The 25,454-nt window shown below is 31.5% G+C and overlaps 1 protein-coding gene across 1 annotated transcript in view; it reads right to left on the bottom strand.

Annotated features, from left to right (window-relative positions):
- Positions 1-25,454, bottom strand: part of LOC128996552 (atrial natriuretic peptide receptor 1-like) — a 59,646-nt gene that overhangs the window by 29,572 nt on the left and 4,620 nt on the right. The window contains exons 2-3 of the mRNA XM_054421941.1: positions 24,503-24,756; positions 816-981 (exon numbers count right to left, since the gene is read on the bottom strand). Coding sequence (XP_054277916.1) covers positions 816-981; positions 24,503-24,756 — 420 coding nt within the window. The remainder of the gene's footprint in view (positions 1-815; positions 982-24,502; positions 24,757-25,454) is intronic.

Genomic DNA, 25,454 nt, shown 5'->3' with positions numbered 1-25,454 from the left:
GTACAAACTAGATATTTTACAAAAACAATTAGAAAATTAATCAATTAATTGGTGGATATACATCTTTCATTTCTTTTTAATTACAAAAAAGAAAATGTATTAATGCAAGTATAATGGCATTTTATACAACATCAAAAGGGGAAATTAAGTTTTGACTAACTATATGATGCTCTAAGCTTACAAAGGCTGTTCCAAGCTTGTTTCAAAGTTGTTTAGAACCGCTATTAATGTTTCTTATCAGTTGAAGTTTGTTGTTCCTCATTGTTTGCATTGACGTTTTTATCACTCCACTTCCACCCTTAACTTTGATAATTTAAGATTATACTTATTATTACAAAGTTTAAGACGAAAAAACCACAACCATAAAATAAGTTAAATACTACTCAATAATCAAGCTTAAACAGCTTGTTAATTAAATACATACACAACGTACCACATAGGTAATGATTTTCTAGTAATTGTAATGGTTAGTCCTTGGTGTCTATTACACGTTATTTCAAGTTTTAGTGAATCAATAGATATGCTAAAGTATCAGGTAAAATATTTTTAAAATGTAATAAAGTGTTTATAAGTTTATAAGTATGGAACATGTTGACTACGTCACAATGGAAGTAACAGTTAAAACTTTTAACAGGTATTAAAGTCACAGTGACCTGGCCACCCATGCCTGTGATGATCGCATTATTCCAAAAGGCTGCTAGTCATTTAACAATACCCCGCCCTTGTTTAAGACCGATGAAGACTATTGTGCATGACACGAAATTAATAGCTACATTCTTGTAACCGGTATTAAAGTCACAGTGAAAATTCAGTACCTGGTCACCCATGCCTGTGATGATCGGAGTGTTCCAATAGGCCGCTAGTCGTGCCACGGGCTCCAGTGCAAAGGCACACGCCGGGCCTATGAAGGCGATGACGTCATCACGGAAGTGCATGTCTGCTGCAAGACCAGGAGCTCGGTCCCCAGAACAGGACAAGTAGCTGGAAAATTTAAGAATTGTCATAAATTATTTTCTTCAAGCACGATTTGAGTTAAAGTTTAATTCATTTGAATTCAATTCCCCACTTGACTCATTGACTTTTAGGTACTTGGTTTATCTTTATGAACCAGCTGTAGCATATCTTTCACAAGCACAGTCACAGAATTTATCACACTTAAATAGTATATTTCATCACTTAGGCCTAATGTGACTCTTCTCAACCCGAGCTCAAGTTTTACGATCAAGGCTAAGCCGAGGTCTGAAAATGAGCGAGGGATAACACGACACTTTTGACCGTGTGATGAACTATATGTTTCGTAATATTGCACCATTATTTGAACAAACTATGTCACGAAACTAAAATATTTGTCATTTAAAGATAACCTCTCAAAACTACTTCTGACTTCTTTTCAATTTAATTTGCCAATGGAAACAAGCAACTGTTTGGTAAGTGATTCAATAGTTTCGTCTATTACGATTATGTTATTGTACAAAATACTATCGATATATTGAACTGTTTACAATAAGGCAAAAATTATTAACTACAATCGATACAAGTTTTCGATACATGCAATTTTGTTTCCAATAGAAATGTATTTTATTTCATAAATATAGGTTTTTTAAATTTTTAAATCGTCAACATAATTTTAAAGAAAAGTCTAACAATTCATCATCTTTACTCTTATATGCTCTAGAACAAAATTAACCTGAGATTGAACTCGAATATATCAATCAAACGGTAAATGTGTGAAAAATTACAAAAACACTCTTTTAATGAAAGTACAGTAATGACGATGAATCAATGTATCTGAATCCGGATTAAACTGTATTGAAACTCCTGTATTGAAAGGGATTAATTTTGGCATGTTACATGTATTGGTTTGGTTTGAATCACATGTGACGATTGATCCAGTAATTGAAAGGTTACATCGAAATATATTACAATAAAAAATAACTGAAACAATATAGATTCTAATCATTAATTAATTTAATGAGCAAGAACCAACAATCAAAACTGCCAAGATTAATTAAGTTAATATTTAATGTGAATTAATAATAGTTGACACTTATTACATGAATATGTACTAGTCGGCCTAATAACTGAGCCATAAAACAATTTTAATTTAATAATTTTTAATGTTAGTTAATAAACTAACAGAAAATAATAAATGAATTACAAATTAATAATTAAAATTATAATTTCGGGATTTTTCGAATAAAACATTATATGTATTATTCGAAAAGTAATAAATTTATGCTAAAGCATTTTTTAGGTTTGTCACTGTTTATGATACCCAAATATAATTTAATCCGAGGTGTATTTTTTTAACGGAACACATTAAAATATGAACAGAACTGTATACAGTAGTCAAAACTGGTAAAATGAAATGATGACTCCATTACTCCATATCTGTGTTCCTAATGACGCAGACTAGAATGTTTGGAATATTTATTTATACTTATTTTTAATTATAAATTTTCTTACAATCCATATCTTTGGAAAACGTTTGATTAGATTTCCCTCTCCCAAACTAAAAACTATACGCAAATCGGAACATATGTGTTGGAAGAAATTTATATTTGCAATGGAAAGTGATTGATAAATGAACAAGTCAACTTTTATTCAACCAGAACTAGTTGGAATTTATTTCTGGAATTCCCGTGGATCTAATGTATTTTATGTGTCTTATACATTTATCATTTTTTACGTTCATTTTCTAAATATAATGGTCCGAAACCCTGACGTACCCTCTAGCAACGACCTTTTGTAAGAAAGCATCTTAAAATGCCAATTGCGTAAAACGTACAATATAACAATATAAATAATTAATTACAGATTTATAATTGAATCTAAAGAAATAGCTAAAATTTACCATTACTGACGCCGGGAGAACGCTTCTATACAAGGATGTATAAGTAAACAAATGTGTTGCACACGCAAGCCACATTACGAACATAATCAACCACAACAACACACAAGGGACCGTCATACCCTGGGTTATATCATCAGAGTAGTAGACACGGTATGTGTGGAGGTAACTTCATTAAAAGCTAAATTGACACAGTAACAGGAGGTTTTAGTGTTTATTTTGTAGTTCCAATTTACTTGTTATCCAACTTTACACAACCACCATTAACTTGTGAATACTTAAATAGACCATTCATACGGTACCAAAAATATGTTTCAAGACTTTAGAGTATGATTCCTCATACCAAAAGAAGGAAAAGCGTTCATATGAATGTATGTACAAAAATGATTATTTGCCTAGCTATCCTCAATTTTGGTTTTTATACAGCAATATAAATTTGTATTTTCTGAAATCTTTCAGCCGATCTTTATGAAACCTGGCATTTAAGGTTATAACTGGAGTAACCTATGTTAGGGAAAAGATAAGCTGGTCTAATATTAAATTTCAAAATGGTGATAATTTGAATTTGTATAACTTAAATTTTAAAAATGGCAAATTTTATGAAAGAAATTCCAAAAACACTATTTTAGCATATAAAACTCCCATATTAATGAGACTAAGATAAAAAATATCTAATGATAAATAACTGAATCTTCACGTTTTTTAGTTGTAAAATAAGACAAAGTGAGGTGCACCCTGACTAGATTAGCCTTATTTTACAACTAAAAACGTGAAGACTCAGTTATTTATCATTAGATATTTGTTGCAATAACTTTTCAGCCTTTACGTTTAATGATAAAAAGAACTTTGAAATTTCCCCTTTTGAATAAAGTAAAGTTTATGTGTACCCAATGTATACTTTTTGAGATACAGATTTATGAAGTTTGGTCTATATTTTTGAATAGCCTTGTATATAAAACAGACCCAAAAACTAAGTAAAATTGTGTTTATTTCGAAGTAAATGTACAAGATTTTTAAACACGAACTCAGCAGAAGAATTACAAAATAATGTAGAGGATCTCAAAGCAAGACATGTTTTACAACCTCAAATCCCTTGGGCCGAGATTATCTAGCAATGTACCAGGATTTGAGTTGGGATGACGACCACTGAGGGATGTGCTATGTTTTATCATCAGCTTCATGTTTTTCAATAAAAAATATCTTTAAACCAATTGAAAAAATGTATATGTTCTAGAAGTATTTAAAATTTATTTTTGTAGTCCAGGGATGTAAGAAATCCCGCCAAACATTCATAAAGGGCGTTTCAAAACTGTATGACTGTTTAAACCAGATTTGGTCAAAACTAAACTATGTACGTCATAGAAAACTCTAATTTCAGGCGAACTGAAATAGAGGTTTCCAAATGTATTTAAGTTTTTTGCCGGTTCAGATTCTTTTGTGTTCGCTGGGAATCCGAATTACTTTAGTCGATTAGACTTTATCTCTGTGTTCTCCACTCAATAGTGCAGGCTTTACGCTACCAAGCCGGGTTTTGTCTTTCCATTGCTTTAAATTACTATATGGCACTATTGTAAATCTTTCCATGTAGTTTCGTATCACACAAACATAAAACAGTTTTTTTAACATCACATTTTGTTTACATAAATCACAAACATGCTTCGTGTAGTTCATAACTATGTTTTGTCGTGCAAACAAGAGTATATGAACTCCAATATTTATCAAACAAAGTTTGAATAAGATGCTTATGCATTTTGGTTTTATTGATGGAAGCATTGAAGACCAATTAATTTGATAACAAAGTCACAATTTTACAAACGTATTTCGGACAGAGAGAAAGTGCTGTGTCATTTTATTCAAGTTCAAAATAAATAAAATGACTCCCCACAATCAATGGCAGTAGGTCTGCTTTTTCACTCAAAGGCTTTTACAGAGTAAATTGAAAACTTTTATGCCCGTCACGAGTCTCATAAGAGCAAAGCACCTAAGGAAGAGCTTTCTAACTGTTAAGGCTGTATAATTCCCTTTTCATCTGTTAGCTTTGCAAACTGTATATACATGTAAATTACATTTATCACTATCTGACTGGTAAATTTATCAAAGGTGTTAAAAGCAAAGATTGTTACCAACATTTTTAACTTCTATTTCAAATGCTATTAATGTTTGTTTAATTATAATTTTTATCATTTATAACATGTAGAGCTTCAATAGATTCTCCTTGTATATAGCAGTAGATTTTATTATTTATGAAATATGGCTGTGTAACGGGTTTATACAGTTTGTAATATCTGAGGACTAAACAACTTAAACAGACTGTGTTGTATCTTACCGCACTGAAGTGAGTACAGACTGACTGAGAGCGAGGGTTGAGCTGTGGCATCACATGTTGTCAGTGCAACCACCACACAAATAATTAAATCCCATACTCTTATATGAGCAATGTTTACTTTTGTATGTATGTATGCTTTCACAACGATCCCCAAAACGGCTTAGACGATTTCCTTCAATGTTGTAAATAATTCATTTCCGGCCTAAATAAGTGTTTAACGCAGTTAAAACTGACAACAAAAATCTAATTACGCAAACAATTAAATCGAAAGTCAAATCGTTTGAAAATTGACCTTATGGGTTGCCAAAATCATGTTGGTAAAAAAAATAACCCGGAAAAGTATGCACACAGGCAGAAATAGCCTGTTTGGATACAGTTAACAATTTCTACCACCTTTGATAAGCACAGGTAAAGCTACAGATCGATTATAATACTACAATTGAGGAAAATAATTTTAAAATGAATCTTTTAACTTATTAAGGGGAATTTGGTAAACATTGTTATGCTGTCATTCTAGCTATAACCTATTGCAAGTACTGTTACCTCAGTTTCGACAGTTTAATAACCTTATTACTTATTAATTGGCAAGTTTGGTATGTACTCTAGGGTATACCAGTGTAATTGTGTTAATCTGAAGTGTATTGTGCTTATATACAAAGCAGGTTTGCATCAATATTTCTTTTCCTTATTGTTATAAAGGGAAATATGAAACGTAGGTCTATAAACATACCAACAAACAGCTTAATGTATAATGTATAATAGCTAACGTTAGCATTACTTTCAATGACAGAAAGTGAAATGATTCATCTACCTATCTATACTATTACAAAATAGATGTCTGTCTTTCATTCACGCAAAAAACAGTGAATCAAATTAGCCTTTGCACAAACATACTTTCTTACTTGATTATAAAATCTATTAAGGCCAATTCCCGTTTCGATATTGCATTCACATCTTTAGGAAGGAATTTTCGATAGTAAATATTGATTTATTTCAATACGACAACAATGAAACACCCCTCCATGTATAAATTTGCTTTATTTTCATTTTGAAAATGTAAATAAAACATGAAGTTTTTTTATTCATTGGACGAATCAAAAAATTGGGTATTGTGTCTCGTTCAAATAAAACTTACTAAACAAACTACAGTATCAGCATAGACAAATATAATTCTGTTGCCTATAGTATCAGTGTCATAATACGCCGAATATAAATTTGAGTTTTGTGTTTGTCATGTTCAAATGTACGAAAAGCGGGATCAGTATTTTATATTGATATATTATTTCTGTAAAACTATGCTGTGTTCGCCAACAAGGATTTCGCTTCTTTTGTATGTCGATTTAAATAAATAAAAGTCTGATTGTTTTTATAATTTTACAGTTCGAATTAAAATGTATAAGATTCGTAGCACAGATTAAAAAAATATCCTTATCAGTCTTGCGGAGAACGCGTTTCGATCTGGCTATCACCAGATCCTTGTCATATAATGTTTACTTGTATATTGGCTACGTTGGTGTAAAATTAAAATTTTCACATACATCCCCACGTGAGACTATATAGACAAGAATATTAATACCTTAAGAACAATTAATTACGTGCGTATGAATGGACTCGGGACAGCGGTGACACTCTTAAAGAGTTTTAATTTCTCCAATTAACTTATCAGAAACAAATGCTTTTAATATTGTCAAACCATAGGAATTCATAGTTAGTTAAGATCGTGTTTTCAAACTACAAAGTACACAATTAAGTTTCAGATGCCTCGAATTTTATGTTAACTGATTCAATTGATATAAACAGATCAGTAATATTAGTTTTCCGTGACATAGAATGAACGTGAAACAATTATCCATCTATTAGAAGTGTACCTTACTAGACATCTCTTCAGAATGAAGAATGATTTAAATAAATCAATTTGCATTTCACAAATTAATAACTTCCCTCTAATGAAACAATACCTAATTCGTATGGAACCAATATATCATTACTGCTGGATTTACAAGGAACAAGCAATTGAGCGTCGAACGGAAACGCTTCACTACACTTCATTAGATAAAGGAAATTTCATCAAAGTTCGTTCGAGCTTTCTTCTTGGTTGCCACAAACTTGGCAGTCTTGTAACGTAGACTGTTTGGTGAACTGTAAACGTTGAAACTCGTCATTAAAACCTCTTACTAGCAATTTAAGTATGACATATTTTGCACTTTGTATATGATACTATCATTGCTTTCTAACACAAAATATATCCTGATAAATCCAAAAAATCCTGTAAAATAAAAATCTAATTAAGAAAATCACAACTCATAATTGGATACTGTAGTGTGTTTTAAAATGACTAATTAATCATAAACGTGTTTTAAAGTATATTATTTAGGATAAATGAAAAAATACATTGGATGCGGTGCTCCCTGGTGTGGATTAAATAAAACGTTGCTCGTGATAATACATCCACCATTCATTTAATCACAGTGTCACATAATTGTGCTTTTTATTAAGGAATATTATAAATATTACAATACTATAAACGGCGTTAATTTTTTACGTTGACGTTAGGATTTTTAACTTTAGTTGCCACGTGTTACTTTCTACTTTGTTGTATAACAAAGCAACAAGGGAGGAAACACTAGAAAACTTACTTTTCTTGAGAAGAACGAGCAAGAAGATATATCGAGCCTGAACGTGTGTTATTTTTCAAGTTGGACAGTATCAAAAAAACTTTCGCTGCATCATTTATACCAAACAATATTGATATGATAGTCATAGCATAGGTTGGCAAACACGTATTTCGTTCACAATATGTATATTTCATATAGTTCTACATATTTTGGTTCTAGTTTTAGGCATAGTGTAAGTATCATGTACACAGATGGGTAAATTAACTTATTCGTTTGAATTCCTTAAAAACGCTGGTTCGATCAGTTATACAATTTCAAAGATACCTACTATCGTGTAACCTTTGGTTGAGTGAGTCCTCAAGTTTAGAAAATCTAGTCTTCGATCAAATTACTTTTCATTCTTGATAGATGGACGTATAGGAATCAACTTTATGTATCTACATTAAATCTTGTAAATATACTCGTTGAACAATTATTTTCAAAAAGAGATCCCTAATGAATGACCTAAGACATTTGAATCTTTTTTTTTATATTGTCGAACAAAATGTATAAACACTCTCAGAAAAGATAAATTCTTGGTTCTTATCTCCTCTTCGTTCTGATGGGTGGGGCTCCCACTACCATGGGATTGAAAATACATCAAAGTTTGTTTTATTAATGTTTCTTCGTAAATAAAAAATTGCTTATTAATAAAAAAAAATGGCTTTTAATATTTTGTTATGTTTTAATTAAAGTGGGGAGTTTTAATTTAAACAATAATTTTGTAGACCAGACCAAGAACAGTTTTTAGTATATCATTATTTATGTTTCGGGTTTGTATGTAAAGGAAACCCTTTTTAACATTTCCTAATAAAAATGATCGATAGGTGTTAGGTAAGATTAAGTTGTTTCTAGATGGATCGGGTGATAAGTTTGGCAGTGATTTATTACAATCGATTTTATGAAACAAGCCTTTATTGTTTGCCTTTAATCAGGAAACCTTGAAATCGACCCCTTGTGTACTCAGAGAATAATATACGTGTAAAATATAATCATAAACATATTATTAGTCAAATGGTAATTTAATAACATGTTTTTCCATTTGTGAATATAACTTTCTAGTTGTGAGAATAATAGGTACAAACAAACCCTTTGTTTTAACTTGGTAGGTTGTTTTTGTTTATGCCTTCTTAATTAGGCAATTGTCCTCAAATCCAACAAAAATTCTGCTACATTAGAGTGAAACAAGTTGTTTTGTTTGTTAACAAAATGTGGGCGTTATTTAACGTAGTGGGATGAATAGTAAAATAATTCAAAAGTCACCTAATATTCTGTTAATAGATAACTGAGAATAGGTACCCTATTAATTCAGTAACGCCATCTTATCTGTCTTAACGAACGAATGAACTCACTATCCTACTGACCTTTCATTAACAGCTAGGATCACAGAATAACAGTAGCCTACGGTACCTTGATAATTGATTATTGAGAATACAATACTGTTTTAACATCATCTTAACTGTTATACCGAGTAAAACAACGCTAATCTTGAGGCAAGCCTCACACAGTTATGTAGCGCCTTGGTAATATTATTATTTTAGAACGTCGTCAGTATTAAGCCAAGCGAGTGAAATAACGCTGATCGTGTCTTGGGAAGAATTGTGGTGTAATATAGTAATTCAATTTTACCTAACCCGCCATGTTAAACTTCCCTATCCCAAGCGTGATGTATACAACTTCTTTACTTCTTGAGTGATGTAAAGTTGAAAAAAACTCACTCGGTAATGTAATGAAACCCATTTAAATAACATTGAGTGCTTAAGGGGAGATGCCCACTTTTTAGATTTAATGCATTTTATATGGGTAAACATCGTGTTGCTTAGGTACCATTTAAGAAAGAACCCTTTTAGCTATGCATATCAAATTTTAACTACTTATTTGTATTGACATTTAAGACAAACTGTACTAATTTAAATATGTTCTACCAAAAAAATCATATTTTATCAAAATTTTTAAAATATATAATTTTTTTCACTATTTTACAAATATTAATTAATTTTATTGTTAATGTTTTTTTAAACATAGAAGCAAACTTTTAGTACACTTTGTGGGCCATGATGTCCTAAGTAACAGAAAAAAATTTGAAGTCAGTGGTATTTATAGTAGTCTGGAAAATGGTACCTAAACATTAAAAAACACAGTTTCGGAAAAACTCATTTAAAGTCAAGCCTAGGCCTACCCTATGCCACATTATTCCTCATCACAAACAGCACTATTATTATATACACATATGTTATGAAGAAAGAAAAACAAACAGAAAAAGATTTTTGTTGACTATTTAACCTAGCAACAACATTTATTCAGTGCAACCATTCAAAAAATTAAATTTCTAACATTAAATTTAATTGACGCTAATTCAGCCCATTGTGACTAAAACCGAGTGTGTAGTACTATTTATATTATTTTTTATGATTGTTAGACTGTAGTAAATATATTAAAATTATATATTTTCTGAATCAGAAAAAGATGACGAATTTTTCAATGCAATAAACAAAAAATTAATTTTTTGACCGAAAAACTGGGCATCTCCCCTTAACTTAAAAAATATACCTCTATGGAGGCATCGACGTTCACACGTTCAATCAGCTGTCTGCTTGAAAGTTATTGTTATGCTTTAAAGTATTTTCCTAACCTAGCTTTTGTTTGTAAAAGAAAGTTACTGTTAGACGGTGAGTGAAAGGATAATGAAAAATAGTGTACGTAACCCCATGTATATTGTCGGGTCAGGTAAAATCTTGTACGTTACACGTTACGCAAGAACGTGTTTTGAATTATGCAACTCGCTTCCGCTCGTTGCACAACATTCACCTGCGTGATGTAAAAACGCTTTTACTAAACTTGTAATGTAAATAGCTATTACATCGTTTAGGCTATTCAATAGTTATACATTTACAAAAAATGTTAATATAGTCAACAGAACAATTTCCAAACTTTTCTTTATCATAAAAACTTGAAATCTACTTTTCAATAACAACCGCCCTCCCAAGGTCAGTTGGGTATATATTTTCTACCCTCGAAGATGAATACCTTCTGCCCGTGACTTCATCCATATTCAGGTTCATGCATGTAGATAGCGCTGTCTCGCGATGTCCACCTTATAAAGTTGTTTGTCAGCTTCAGATTGCTGCAAGACAGCGACGATGTAATTGGAAAACTTCCTCGACCTTTGACTGAAGATATAGCTTCAAGTTGCTTTGATAAATTTTGTACTTGGAAAACTTCCTCAACATTTGACTGAAGATATAGCTTTGAGTTGCTTTGATAAATGTTATACTTGGAAAACGATTGATCATAAGGAAAAACAAATAGTTTGATTACGAGAGTCTGTGCAAATTGGAAAAGCACAAATGATTAAAATTTATATTACGACGCTCTATATAAACACGATCCTCAAAATTATATAACTTCATAATCGATAAAACTTAAAGTGGTTATTACAATTTGGTGACTTTTAAAATGAAATGAAATTTATTTGGAAAATAATTAGATTAATATGAAAAGGAAACGAGAAAATATGTCTGCGTAATTTTTTGTAATTTGATATCCACATTGACAGATTGACGATTAACAATGTATGATATTTTAACAAATAAAACGATAAAGTATTATGGATATAATATTAATAACTACATACGGGGTGTCCCACGAAGGGGTTTAAACGTTTGATTTCATATTACGTGCCCATTCATGCACCGAACCTTTTTAAACTTTACACAATTTACAAAGTAGGTTCTAAAAATATTCTGGAAAAATTTCAACTCCCTAACCTTAGTAGAAACAAAATGGTGGCATATTGACATATTTACCAATGTGCTTTCTATAAAAAACTACTTTCATGATTTATTATTAGTTATTTATTTATTATTATTATTTATTAGTTATTTGATTTATTTTTAGTTTTCCATTAGGCTATGTTCTAGTTTTTTTTTTATTTAAAAGTCATATTGCCCTGGAAAGTAACAATAAAAATATTTTATAAAACCAAAAATACCATTTTTAATGTTTTTAAAGTAACATTTTTCAATATGCCGCCATTTTGTTTCTACTAAGGTTAGGGAGTTCAAATTTTTCTAGAATATTTTTAAAACCTACTTTGTAAACTGTGTAAAGTTTCAAAAAGTTCGGTGCATGAATGGGCGCGTAATATGAAATCAAACGTTTAAACCCCTTCGTGGGACACCCCGTATGTAGTAAGCCAAAGGGGCAAAGCCCACGGCCAGTATCGAAGTGTGAATAGTCCTATGACCATCCTTGGTATGGTAGCTATATTTTTGTAAGGTTTAAGCTCAGTCAGTTCAGTAGTTTTTATATTAAATAGTAATAGACATACATACAGACAACAATTCGATTTGTATATGATAATATAGATTAGAAACCAATATGAAGCAACCAAGTCTGTACATATTAGACAGGAAACATTGCAAATAAACACCAGGTTTTCTAAATGTTGCATCACATAAGGAGTAATAATTGAACACTTAAAACCACATTATTTATACTGAGTTCATAAAAGTCCCCTAATAGTTTTATAAAGGGAACAATATCTATTTGTAAGAAGAATTTAATACGTATTTCGTTGAACACTAATCGCTTTCAATACTACGATATTTCGGTGTATACAACAAGTTTAATCACATTTTACGTAGTTAAAATGTCAAGTAAACGTCATGTACTCAATTTTCTGGACACGTTATTATTTAACGTCAAACCCCACTCTTTGTTACGAAAATATAACGCTGAGAACAATGTGTTACTTTTTACTCCTGACGTATATCCCTTGTCACTCAACTGGTAACATGTGTTCTGAACACTGCTACTTCTGGGAAATAATTGAAACGAAAATAACACTTTCTATAACAAATTTACTTCATACATGCTTTGTAATTCGTATAAATAACAGTAACGTTCATTTACAAACAAAAGCTAGGTTAGGAAAATTCTCAAAAAAATAACAATAAAATTCAAGGGCACAGTTGATTTCTAGCGTTGAACGTAGTTGGCTCCACAGAGGTATAATTTTTAAGTTGAGCACTCAATGTTATTTAAATGGGTTTCATTACCTCACCGAGTGAGTTTTTTTTTCAACTTTACATCACTCGAGAAGTAAAGAAGTTGTATACATCACGCTTGGGATAGGGAAGTTTAACATGGCGGGTTAGATAAAATTCAATTACATTACGTTATTTATGATATACAGGTTATTTTGTTTGTGATAAGTTTGCTATTTTAAACAGAATTATTTCGATTGCACGTTACACCCTTATTCACTCAAACTTAGTTCAAAGTTCAAAAATAAGGAAGTTTTACATAACCATTAATTTGTGTATATATTTAAAATCGGATGTTAACAAAACAAACACTGATAAACTAGTATCTTTGACTATTAAAAATGATAGTATAAAATAAAAATCATTACTGTCATAATTTTATCAAGGTATTATTCAGTAAAATCGATCGTATGCTAGGAATCACTGTAATCTTACACCGGGAGTGAGCTGTAGTCTAGCGATAAAGCGTAGCGCTTCGGTGCCTGAGGTCCCGGGTTCAAATGCCACCGATCACCAATGGATTTTATTTATGTGATAATGCCGGGACCCTCTAGGAGTAGCCTGAAGTAATGTGTGAACAGTTCCAAGCTAGAAATATCGTCCTAGGATGTAAAGGTGGGACATCAAAAATGAAATCTTACACCACAAACGTAGAGCAGATACACAACCAAGTGGGTTTAAAAGAATGAAGAGGGCGAGTTTCTAATTCAATAAGTTGTTTCAAATGACCAAAACGATGCGTTTGATTGAACAATTGTATACAAATTACAATGTAGTATTTAGAAAGAAGGCCTTCATTTGAAATACTCAATCTTAAACTTAGTTTTAGAAATGTTGGGAACATAAATAGTCACCATAGAATTTTATAATATAATTAAACTAGCTGTACCCGCGGGCTTTGCCCCGTTTAACTTCTTTATTTTTAAGATAAGCTCGTTCACATGGCTCAATCACGTCCTGGTTGAAGTTCGTTCGCTACGCTCACTCACCTTTAGGTTGGAGCTCGTTCGCTGCGCTCACTTGCCTTCAGGTTAGCTCGTTCGCTAGGCTAACTCGCCTCCAGATTGAAGTTCGTTCGCTACGCTCACTCACCATTTGGTTGCAAATTAGCTGTTTTCATAAATTTAAAAAAAATAGTGCTACACCCTGTTGGTAATCCTTGTAACTTAATTGCTATCGAACATCATAGAACAGAACCAACTTGTTTAATTGAAACAGCTGATAAGATTCATTATTTCCTTTTAAATATGAAAATCATAAGATTAACAAGGGAAACTCCAGAGCCACTGGGGCGGAGACCGAGAGTCCGATCAGAATAAAAACAACTTAGTTTTCCTATTTAATGCCTAAAGAATCGGTGTACCAAATTTCAGCCTCCTAGGTAAATGGGAAGTGGGAGAATTAGTGATGAGTGAGTGAGTGAGTGAGTGAGTGAGTGTGTCAGTGAGGGCTTTGCCTTTTATATATTTAGATACTGTTAATTGGTATTACACTATTTAAACCTAAACATATTGCTATGATCTTGTAGCCATCTTGATTACTAAACAACCACACGATTGTTTCAGAGCACATACAATACTAGTCTCATATTACTAATGGGTATTTGTTGATCTACCAAGTAATATTACTAGATGCAGCGATACCACACCCTACCAGAGTAATGCCTGGGTATTACAGGAGCTTACATTAAGGTGAAATGTAAATAAGGAAAAGTGACAGGGAAGGAGGCTAGCAATAGCAATAATATTAGTCCAATTTTTACAGTATTATGCCATAAAATTAGTGGGCGGTTCAAAACTATTTACAAAGTTGATAAAATAGAAGTATTGTAATTCGAATTTTTAGTGAGGTTTCAAATGAAACATTTAAGAAGAGGTTTATTTACAAAAATATATGGTTGAGAATTCAGTTAAAGTAGAATACTGTTGTTTAGTTTAATAATTTAATTTATTTATAATAGTTTAATAGTTTAACTTTAGGGTAAATAAATTGATCTTTGCATTGTTATTATTATTGCTCATAGATTAATTTACAAGTTTCGTGTATTCGTTTAATTTTTTTTATAACGTTGACTTTGAACCAAAAGTTTAATCTATACGGTACAGATATCGTGTTTTTCCCCTCAAAGAGATCAAATTTAAATATGCTACCATTGATTGTGCTACTGTTGGAATTCTCTTTTAGTTTTTTATCCATTCACGATGGAGTAATAAAAAAGCGATTGTTAATGTTAAGAGGTCATTTCAGTTTGCAAAAATTTAACGGATTTTGTAAGTAAAAGAAAACGGTATTTGGCATCAGCACAATTTATCGTTGCCTCAGTAAACATAATAAATTAATATGTCCATCAAGAGGGCGAATTTTACAACTCTCAAAACACAAATATTCGTAACATTTTAATCATATTTGATACAAATTATTCAGAACATTTTCTAGGCTTAATCAATTTCTACTACACAATATCGTCCGATCAAAGCCAAACAAGACAAGCTAGTTTCATTAAATAGATTGTAATAAATCACGGCTCAACCTTCTCACCCGATCCATCTACCAACAACTTTATCTTACGAAACACCTATCCATCATTTATATTAAAAGTGCTTACAAGAAATCGTGTTTCATATTTGCACAGCAATTCAAATTCGTAAATTAAAACCATAAACAATGAAAATTATTCTTAGTGCTTTTATAAACATTATGGTCAAAAAATAAAATTCCCTGTTACAGTATTATTTTAAGGCAAAAAAATAAAATATTGAAAAGTTTCTTTTGTTATTCATAAGTTATTTTACCATACGGAGACATGACAAATCCAACTTTGATAGCTTTTTAATCCAATGGTAGTAGCCCCGCCCAACAATTAATAAGGAGAGGGGATAAGAAACAAAGAACTAATCTTTTCTATGAGTTTTATTGTGGAAGAGTTTTAAACAAAAGTCACTAAATCGTATTTTTTAGAACTTTAATACAATGTTGACAATTTGTAGGTAAATACATTTCACAAAATTGTCCATCAAGAAAAATCCTTTAAATGCCATATCATCCAAACTGTCTAACGTAAGACGCAAACACTGCCATTAATGGCCAAAATAGAAGAAAGCTCAAACGAAGTTGATGATAATTTATCTATGTTAAGTGAAGCGTTTCTGTTCGACGTTCGACGTGTGTTCCTTCAAAACTAATCAGAAATTTTACTTTGATGCTCACTACATATGTTATTATTATCTAACTTCAATAGCAGCTTAGTTAAATAGGCTAGAGATTTAAATTATTCTTCATTACAGAGAGAAACTTGCATTTCGCATGCAAAATAAATCAGAGAATTAACTAAATATTAAAAACTACTGAAACCTAATCGTGTATATTTTAGAGGCAACAATCATGATTTTAGTTGGGTATTCCTCCAGGTTTCACAATTCACACCTTATCTGTTAGGTATTTTATTACTTATATTTTATTCCAGGAAAAGAACATTCTTTTGATTTACAATTCAAAGAATTTGCTATTACCTTACAAGATATCGTTGTGTTGAGTTTGAAATATTGACACGTTGAGCATAAGGCCTACGGTGTTTGATTAAACATTTCCTAGAAATCGTTCTTCAAAATAAAAAAAAAACCATATTGCACTCAGATTACACTCGATGTACTTTAGTTCAATTTCTACAAAAAAACAAATTCTAAACAAACGAATTCATTTTACTCATTGTTGTGAATTGCCCCTGAACTGGTAAGACAAATATAAAATAATTATTTTATAAACGAATTCATGTCAACAATATCTTTAAAAGTGTACCAAAATCCGTATAACACTCTAGTTATTCTATAATAACATGCATACTGTAGAACCTCGATAACAAGTCTTTCATGGGGATCCTATATAATTAATACGCGAACATAAAGTTTGTCAGTTGAACTCCTCCACCAACCGATTTTATCCATTGACGTCTCGTTGGAAAGAGCGTGTTGCGTAGATTTGCAAACTGGCCTTACATTTCTGAAAAAGTCCCTTGGGCTCTGCCACAGTGGCTTTTAAAGTTCCCATGTTATCCTTATGGAGAATATAATTGTTTACATTTGGATCAGCTGTATAATTTAATTGCTGTTATTTTTTTTTCAATTCAATTAACCTCGTTTTACAATTTGTTTTTCAGGATTAATTTTGCCAACAGTGACATTTAGAGGCTTCTGATTGACTATAACGAAGGTTTAGTAATTGAAAAATTATTTTTGTTCATAGAATAAAATTATAAATGCCTCAAATTCAATTTTATATTTTTTATTATGGAATTAAACCGTCATAACTTAACCTAACCAACCAAACGTGCTGACAATGAAAAAATCGAATGAAGGTTTATTAATCAAAAAAATAGTTCTGTTCATAAAATAAAATTATAAATGCCTCAAATCCTATTTTATAATTTTTTATTCTAAAATTAAACTATCATAATCCAACCAAACTAACCAGACTTGCTTATAATGAAAAATCAAATGAAGGTTTAATCGAAAAAAAAATCTGTTCATAAAATAAACTATAAATGGGTCAAATTCAATTTCATAATGTTTTAATTATAAAATTAAACCGTCATAACCTAACCAAACCAACCAAACTTGTTGATAATGAAAAAATCCAATGTTCTACGGGTGGGATTCGAACCCGGGTCCTTGGGATCATCAATCGTATCGCCGCGGTAAAGATGTTCCCTCAGCCAATCAGAAGCCTCAAAATAATACTGTAGGCAACACTAATCCTGAAATAAAAAATTTGTTGAAATTAAAAATTTACTATTTTAATTTACTCGATTTTGAGCAACACGTACACTAGTTATTAAATAAGACTTGTTATCGAGGTTTGCAATTACATGTGATTAAAAGTCATTATAAAATCAATGGGGATTTGAAAATTACCCTTGTCATAAGGGTGACTTTGTATCGAGTTTTCTTGTATAGTTTACTTTAAAACCAATGTTAGTTTCAAACCAATTAAAATCGTCTTCAAAGTTAAACATTTATCAAAGCAACTCAAAGCTATATCTTCAGTCAAAGGTTGAGGAAGTTTTCCAATTACATCGTCGCTGTCTTGCAGCAATCTGAAGCAGACAAACAACTTTATAAGGTGGACATCGCAAGACAGCGCTATCTACATGCATGAACCTGAATATGGATGAAGTCATGGATGCAGAGGGAAGTATTTTTCTCCGTGTAATGAGCTCTACTGACCTTGGTTGGGAAAGGAATTAAAATTGTTTAAAGACTTTATAGCTTTTAAGAAATCGAGAAGTTTCGAAATGCTGATAAAATTACATACATCTATTATTCGTTGTTTCAAAAAAGTATTTAGCCTATCATTATTATACTGGTTATATATCAAGGTTTTTTTTATTTCTTAACCAATTTTTTCATTTTTCAAACGAATAATCCAAACACGAAATATGTTGTTTTTTCCATTTAAACTTTTTTACACTACAATTGCCCATCATCATCATACTGGGTAGATCAGTGCGTCGATCTAAAGAAGGTTTCTGAAGCACATTTTACGAATAAATAAGGGTGGGACTAAGTCCAAGATGAACACTTGAGGATCAAAATCGCAACTCGCATTTGAGGGTAATATTTGAATATTTTTTTGCGTTTGGGATTATTTTGGTTAACCAACTAAACCCAAGCGAAAAATTACGTGTTATTTTCCTGCAAAAAAACATTAAAAAACTTGTAATGTTTAAATTTTTAATTGAGTATTTTTTCTTTTCCGTTCATAAACACAGTTATTGAGTGTAGCACAAAAACACTTAGCAACCATTACTATAACACTAAATAAAACTATTTCATCCTAATGGTGTCATGAGTTGACTTTACAAAGGATTGCTAAAGGTTTCCTTTAAATAAAGTCAAACAAGATAACCTTGTTGCTTAAAATTGATCGCAATAAATCACGAGCCAAACTCCTCGCCCGTTCATCATATCCCTTTGTCTTTTACAATAGCCTAACTATATTTTTAAATTGCAAAGCAAAAAGAACGTTTCAACCAATGAACAGAGGCAAATTTATAAAATCGGTAATCTTTAAATAAAATGCTAACTCTTATTTTCATAAACGAAAGTAAAAAAATGATATTAGTTTTATATTAACATATTTTCCTATGGTTTTTAAATTTTGTAAAATTTGTAAGACACAAATTAAAACTTAATACTTGGTACCTTTGTTCAAGTTCATTTTTGGGAATTTCCCATAAGGAATAAGCTTTACATTTGCTCATGGTAATACCAGTCAATAGTAATACCCAGACCCGGAACAAATTTATATTTTCGTTTTAATTTCAAAATATAAATTTAAAAGCTTGATGTAAAATTAAATTTAAATGAACGTACAAAATCTATAGAGAATAAATGTCTGAATGTATTGATGTATTTAAAATACGACACATTTTATGCTATCAGAACTGCCAAAGTATAATAAACCTACTTTCAGATTCTTACAATTTTACTATACATAGGTTTCTTTTTGGGGATTCAACTAATACGAGAGAAAGTAAGTGCTACCCTTGTATTATCCATGATACATGTATTACTCTAATACAGGGTGTGGCATGGCAGCCGTAGAGTAATGTAAAGTAATGGATCTAAATTCTGAGGAATAACATGAAATTGTTTGTCACTATGTCTTGAATGATCTAAGGTTGCTACTAAAACGCATTGCTAATGATAAAGAAAATACTCGTACGAAGCGTATTAATAAATTAATTTATGTTAATTGAAAAAAAACAACTATGTATCCTCGAAAGTGGTTTGAGGTGGTCGAAAGTGGTTTTAAAGTGCGCTACAAAATGTACTTAACAGAAATGTTTTTGTTTAAACTCCAAAGGGTATTTTTAGTGTAGTAAATTAAAATACTTTTATCTACAACGGTTTTTTAAACTAGCCTTTTAAAAACATTCACTTAACAGCATTGTTTTCTTAACAGCATTCTTCAACTAATCAGCTGTTCAGACCAATTCAATTGTTGAGTGGTGCAATTTAGTGTTTGGTACAATGATTCATTGCATCACTGTCAGTGGCAATAAGAGGTTTGTAAACGAAAACATAACCTCTCTTAGAAGTTATGAGTTGGCAATTAAAACATGGTCATAGGTAAAGTAGTCTACGCAAATTGCGTAAATAATCTTTGCGCGAACGTTGCGTAAACTAATATAACATACAGCTACATTTTTATTTATGATCTCTTAAATTGCCATAGTACACAGTTGAATAAAAACCTTTTGATTTGTTAACCCTCCAAAGCTGAAACTGGGTAAAAACCCTTCCAAATCAAATGTTTTAATAGATAACAATTAACAGTTTTAGTAAAAATCTTATTGGATAAAAGGGTTGATTTATCATCCTACGAAGTATAATAGTGCCACACAAACTTTACTGGATAACAGTTTTCACTTTGCCTTGTGTCTTAACACTTTGCCTTACTCTGTAGTTTTAAGTAACAACAAAATAAAACAATAGCGAGTCTGAACCTCTGAAATGTTTTTGTATTTCTTCAATCCATACTTCACGAATACCAACCACCCCAACCTTTACAAACTACCATTCCACCATCTTACCAAAACCCACCACAAAAACCACTTCCACAACCACGAAACCCCACACTGACCACACTGCATACTCACAATCCACAATCTTACTTTCCCCCCACCAGTAGTAGTGAAAGAGGTTGTTAATCATAATACACATCATTTCCCGCCCTATATTAAGCTGAAAAGTACTTGCCTTAGAACAACCCTAGAGAACTCATCACATAACACACATACTTAAATTACGATCACATACCGATACCGAATTATTTTTATAATTCCCCTAGGCATTTTTGAACGATAAAAAAATTGTTGTTCGTGGTATAAATAGTATAAAATAAAGTCAAGTTATATCAAGCACTCTTCTCCGATGCTTTTGGGTTAAATGGAGGGAATGGATGAAGACACTATCTTTAAAAAAATGTTGTTCGTGGTATAAATACCGTGGTATAAATCGTGGTACTATGAAATAAAGTCAAGTTATATCAAGCACTCTTCTCCGATGCTTTTAGGTTGAAGGGAATGGATGAAGACACTTCACTAGAAGAATAATTTAATTAGAAAAAAACTATATCGGCTACACTAAAAGTATAAAAAATGTGTTTAATTTCATTGCTCAGATTTGTCTTAAACGTTTAATGGAGTTTCCAGGAGAAAATCAGTAATAAGTAATCAGATTTCTAAAAATCTTACTCTGATCAATAACAATTTAAAAGTGCGGCATCGTGAATTCTAAACTCGATTACAAAAATTTATGTGTTACAAAATACATAATTTAGACTACTTTGTCCAATGATTAGTAATACCATTCTTTAAAATGCGCTCTTTACAAGATTTTACTGCAGTAAACGGAAAAGAAAACTTAATCATTGATGTTTAAGAAGAGTTCAAGCAGTAATTTTATCGGATCAAAGAGAGTTCTTTTTAGTTGTCTTTACTCTTTCTCTCTCAACTTTGTACCTAAAGAGTTTCAGTACTAAACGAAATCTTGGATTTTATTTATTGAACATGAAACGGGGAAATCTGTGATTTACTGAATGCAACCAAATTGATGATTACTAAGGTAAAATTGTTAATGGAAACTAAACCACTCAATCGTGTTAGCAGTTTGACCCCATTGGAGTTTTAAAAGCATATTACTTTCAATAATTGATGCGGGTGTTATTCATACTCTGGCTGTTTTAGTTCTTAAAAAACCCGTGGTATGCAAATGAACAAAACAATTACGAAAAAAAAATACCTACTTAAGTTGGTGACTTGCTACATTCAAATACGTTCATTGCATTGTAATGTATTTCTAGTGAGGGTTTCCTTGTTTCAACCCAGTATATTGTAAACGTTTTCAATCAAATCTGAATTGCTTGGTAATCGTTGTACCAAGAACCAACAATTGAGGCTGTGTTCGATGTACACGAATATTGGGACACGGAAAACGCTCCCTACTGTAAATACTACTCCCAATATATTAGCCAAAAAATTACAATAGCATAGTATAACTTATTGCAGATAAAATACGTAAAAGGAAAATGCTACAAATATAATATTGCAAAACACTAGCGTACAGGCTTCCCGTAATTTCCTGAACACTTTTTGGAGATTTGATTAGTGGAAAAAATTTACATCAAAATTATGCGCTAAAACGCAAAATTACCTGTCTATCATTGTCATTATCATTACTGATGACTACGACGGACGCCTAGGTACGTATTATAAGCTGAATGTAAGTGCAAATTGAGTGTAGAATTGAGCGACCTTTTATGTGTAAACACAATTCGCCAAACTCTTAATAATATCTTAAGATATTCCAACGATATTTCAAAACTTGAATTAGCACGATTACAAAGCATCTTAAATACAATGTACGCAAATTTCACATGTCTTATGATTTTACCATTCGGAAATCGCGAGTCTTTAAATGTTTCAAAATAAAATATTACAAACTATACTTACAAAATCCTGTTTTTAGAACCAAGTGAACTAAAAAATTACAGAATAAGAAATGTATTCGAACGATTCTATAAAATACAGTTTTTCACAACCTGTGGATGACAGTTAAAACTTCTAGTGATTTGTTTACGACTGAGTTGCTAATTCATAATTAAAAGTTTTAATTCCCCTGATTGTATTGTTCACTGCCAACTTCAGTCTGGAGAAGTAACTTTGCAATTTACAGTAACTTTTAAAAGGCTTGACTGATTTTCTTTAATCAAACTCAATAATTAACGCGAATTAATAAATGCCACATACGTTACCATAAACAGTCACACGTCGTGTTTTACATGGTTTATTGTTATTATTTATCATATAGAATTTAATAAAGTTATAAAACGTTCAAGGATTATCTCTGAATGTTAATTAATCGTTCAAAGGATTGATCAATTAACTAAACAAAAAGTTGCGTTGAAAAATCATAAATATATGTTTTTGACCAGCATGGAACCATAAATTATGGTCTCATGTTTAATTGTGAACCGTATCTTACTCATAAGAATATCTAAGATTCAGACTCAAAACTATTTAATCAAATGAGCTTACCCGTATTTGATGCTTCGGTTGGAATTTTATGTAAATTAAATTATAAACTCATAATCTTTTTCAAACTATAGTTACATTTGTTCCTTATAACTGATTTATGACATAAATGTTTAACATGAGATCTTGATAGCAATCAACGCAACAACATTTTAATGATACGTACCAATTTTATAAAAAAAATACGTATATGTGTTATGATGTATTGGAATATAAGTATGATGTAAGCAGATGAAGGGATGATTCAAGCTAGCCCCAAACTAGTGGTTATGTTGTTAATTTGTAATCCAGTATTGTTTGAACTGACACAAAACATGATTTTAGAACAGCAAATAATGTCTAAGGGGAGCTAATCTTAATTCATTTGAATAAAAAATATATTTTAACCAACTGTTCAACTGTTCACCTTGATTTTTGGAGATGTCCAATTAAATGGATGCAAGCTCATCAACGATGTATACAAATATAACCAAACTAAAACATGCTTCGTGCGTCTCCCAGTTACCCGGTTTAATAATTAACATCATGTCGAAATATTATGTCAACACCATCAATGGCATTCAGTCCATCAACATTAGTCTATTATACGGTTTAGTTCCTTTATACTAGATTGTCTCTTAAACACAACTCGTTATTCTGTACAAAAGGCCAACTCGAACTACAACTTCTGCTGTCTGTACTTGAGTGATTTGTGTCTTTGAGAATAAGTTCTGGAATATGTATGTGGGGCGACGAATGGATCCATTTAATCAGAATATTTTGTTCTTGCACATGCTAATGTAACGAACAATACTTTATGTATTAATGGACCATTTGAATCATGAAGCATTCAAGTTAATTTTGTTAGTGTGGCGATAAGTCCCAATAAGAGAAAAGAACAAATTCACACTATCTGTCGATGGCTTAGTTAAACCAAATCCTTTTTTATTTCGATACTGGGCTCAGATGTGATTTGCCAATGGGCTATCAATTAATTATTATAACAAAAAAGGTCTGCGTTATGTAGAAGTAAAAACAGTGGTTGGGTCGTTCACATGAACCCCCCCCCCCCCCCCGAAAAAAATACCAAAAACGTGAACGTGAAATAATATACATAAATCAAGAGATCTGTTATAAAAGTTCCATTATTTGGTGATAAATATTGCTATTGAATACGATAGTAAGATATGCAATTTAGAGATTTTTTTTTTTAATTTTTGCTTATTTTATTTATCTATTTTACTTTTCTCACTGTATAATGATAATAAATCAAGTGATTACAATTCTTATTATTTTAAGTATTTCGTAGCATTCAGTAAGTTACTCTATTATTTTGGCATATTCATCACCCCAGAGAAATGACAAGACACTCAGTTTATTCCAGTGTCTCTGTTAAACTCACCTCTACTACTAATATAACATGTATATGTATATGTATGTCTACTTGACAGAAGTGTATTCACAATCAATGATATCATCCTGAAGCATATATCCGTAGTACTAAAGGATTACTTCCAAGTGAATGTTACACTAATGACAGAATCCACCAACCTCTCCTGAACTTTCTGCAGCTTGATGTTGTGATGGCTGAGGAACTTGTCGTTGATCTCCTCCAGGGCCAGGTCAATGGCAGGTCCGCACCTCTCCAGGTCGAATGGGGAGTCCAGACGGGAAGCCATCAGCACGCTGACATTGTAGAGCTTTACTGAGTCCGTGCTGAACACCGCTGAGCCTAGCGTCAGCACCGTCAGCAAGTAACGGAGGCTCACCATCGCACTGCCGCGCAGAGACTGAGGCTGCAGCAGCTGCGGAGAAATTATGGGGCATTGGAAAATTATGGTGCGGTCGCGGAAAATTATTGTTTATGGGAAAATTATGGTACGCTTTAGGAAAACTATATTGTTCTTCTAAGGGTGGGTAAGATAAATTTAGTTTGTTGAAAATGTTTGCTGATTTATTTTCTACTGATAAATAAATTGTAACAATTAGAGTTAGGTAGCAAAAAACTTTATACATTCTCCCTCATTATTGATTGGATAACCCGGTTTTTAATTCCAATATTCATTTAGGATAATCTGACATGTTCAGCATGAACAGTTTCAAATGTATTGAATATAAAACCTAGGATTAGAAATTTTAAAGTTATTTATATGGCTTGGTGTAATTTTTATAATTAGAATCCAAACAAATATCCATGTTGTTTGTGTAAACATTTTACCTTAAAGTGGTTTTACAAAATTAACTCAAATTTAGAAGTATAAAAACCCTAAAAGTAAAAATGCTGCCTTTGAATGTTGTATTTATTTCTCTTATCATATTTGTAGAAAGAAATTGTCCGAAAAAGGTCTAATATAGCCTAATACAATATATTAAAAAATGTTGACTACGTCAGATGAGGGGCTGTAAAAGTTTCCGATTCCCATTTTTACCAAGTTTGTTCTTAAAAGGAAAATAAATATATTTCCACTGATTACAAATAAAGCTAAACAATAGTGTGGTGGGA

Source organism: Macrosteles quadrilineatus, unplaced genomic scaffold, assembly GCF_028750875.1.
Source record: "Macrosteles quadrilineatus isolate MER2022 unplaced genomic scaffold, UCM_ALF_1.0 Scaffold_6__1_contigs__length_79288215, whole genome shotgun sequence".
In the NCBI taxonomy this organism is placed as follows: Eukaryota; Metazoa; Arthropoda; class Insecta; order Hemiptera; family Cicadellidae; genus Macrosteles; species Macrosteles quadrilineatus.
This window is presented reverse-complemented; position numbering and strand designations above follow the sequence as displayed.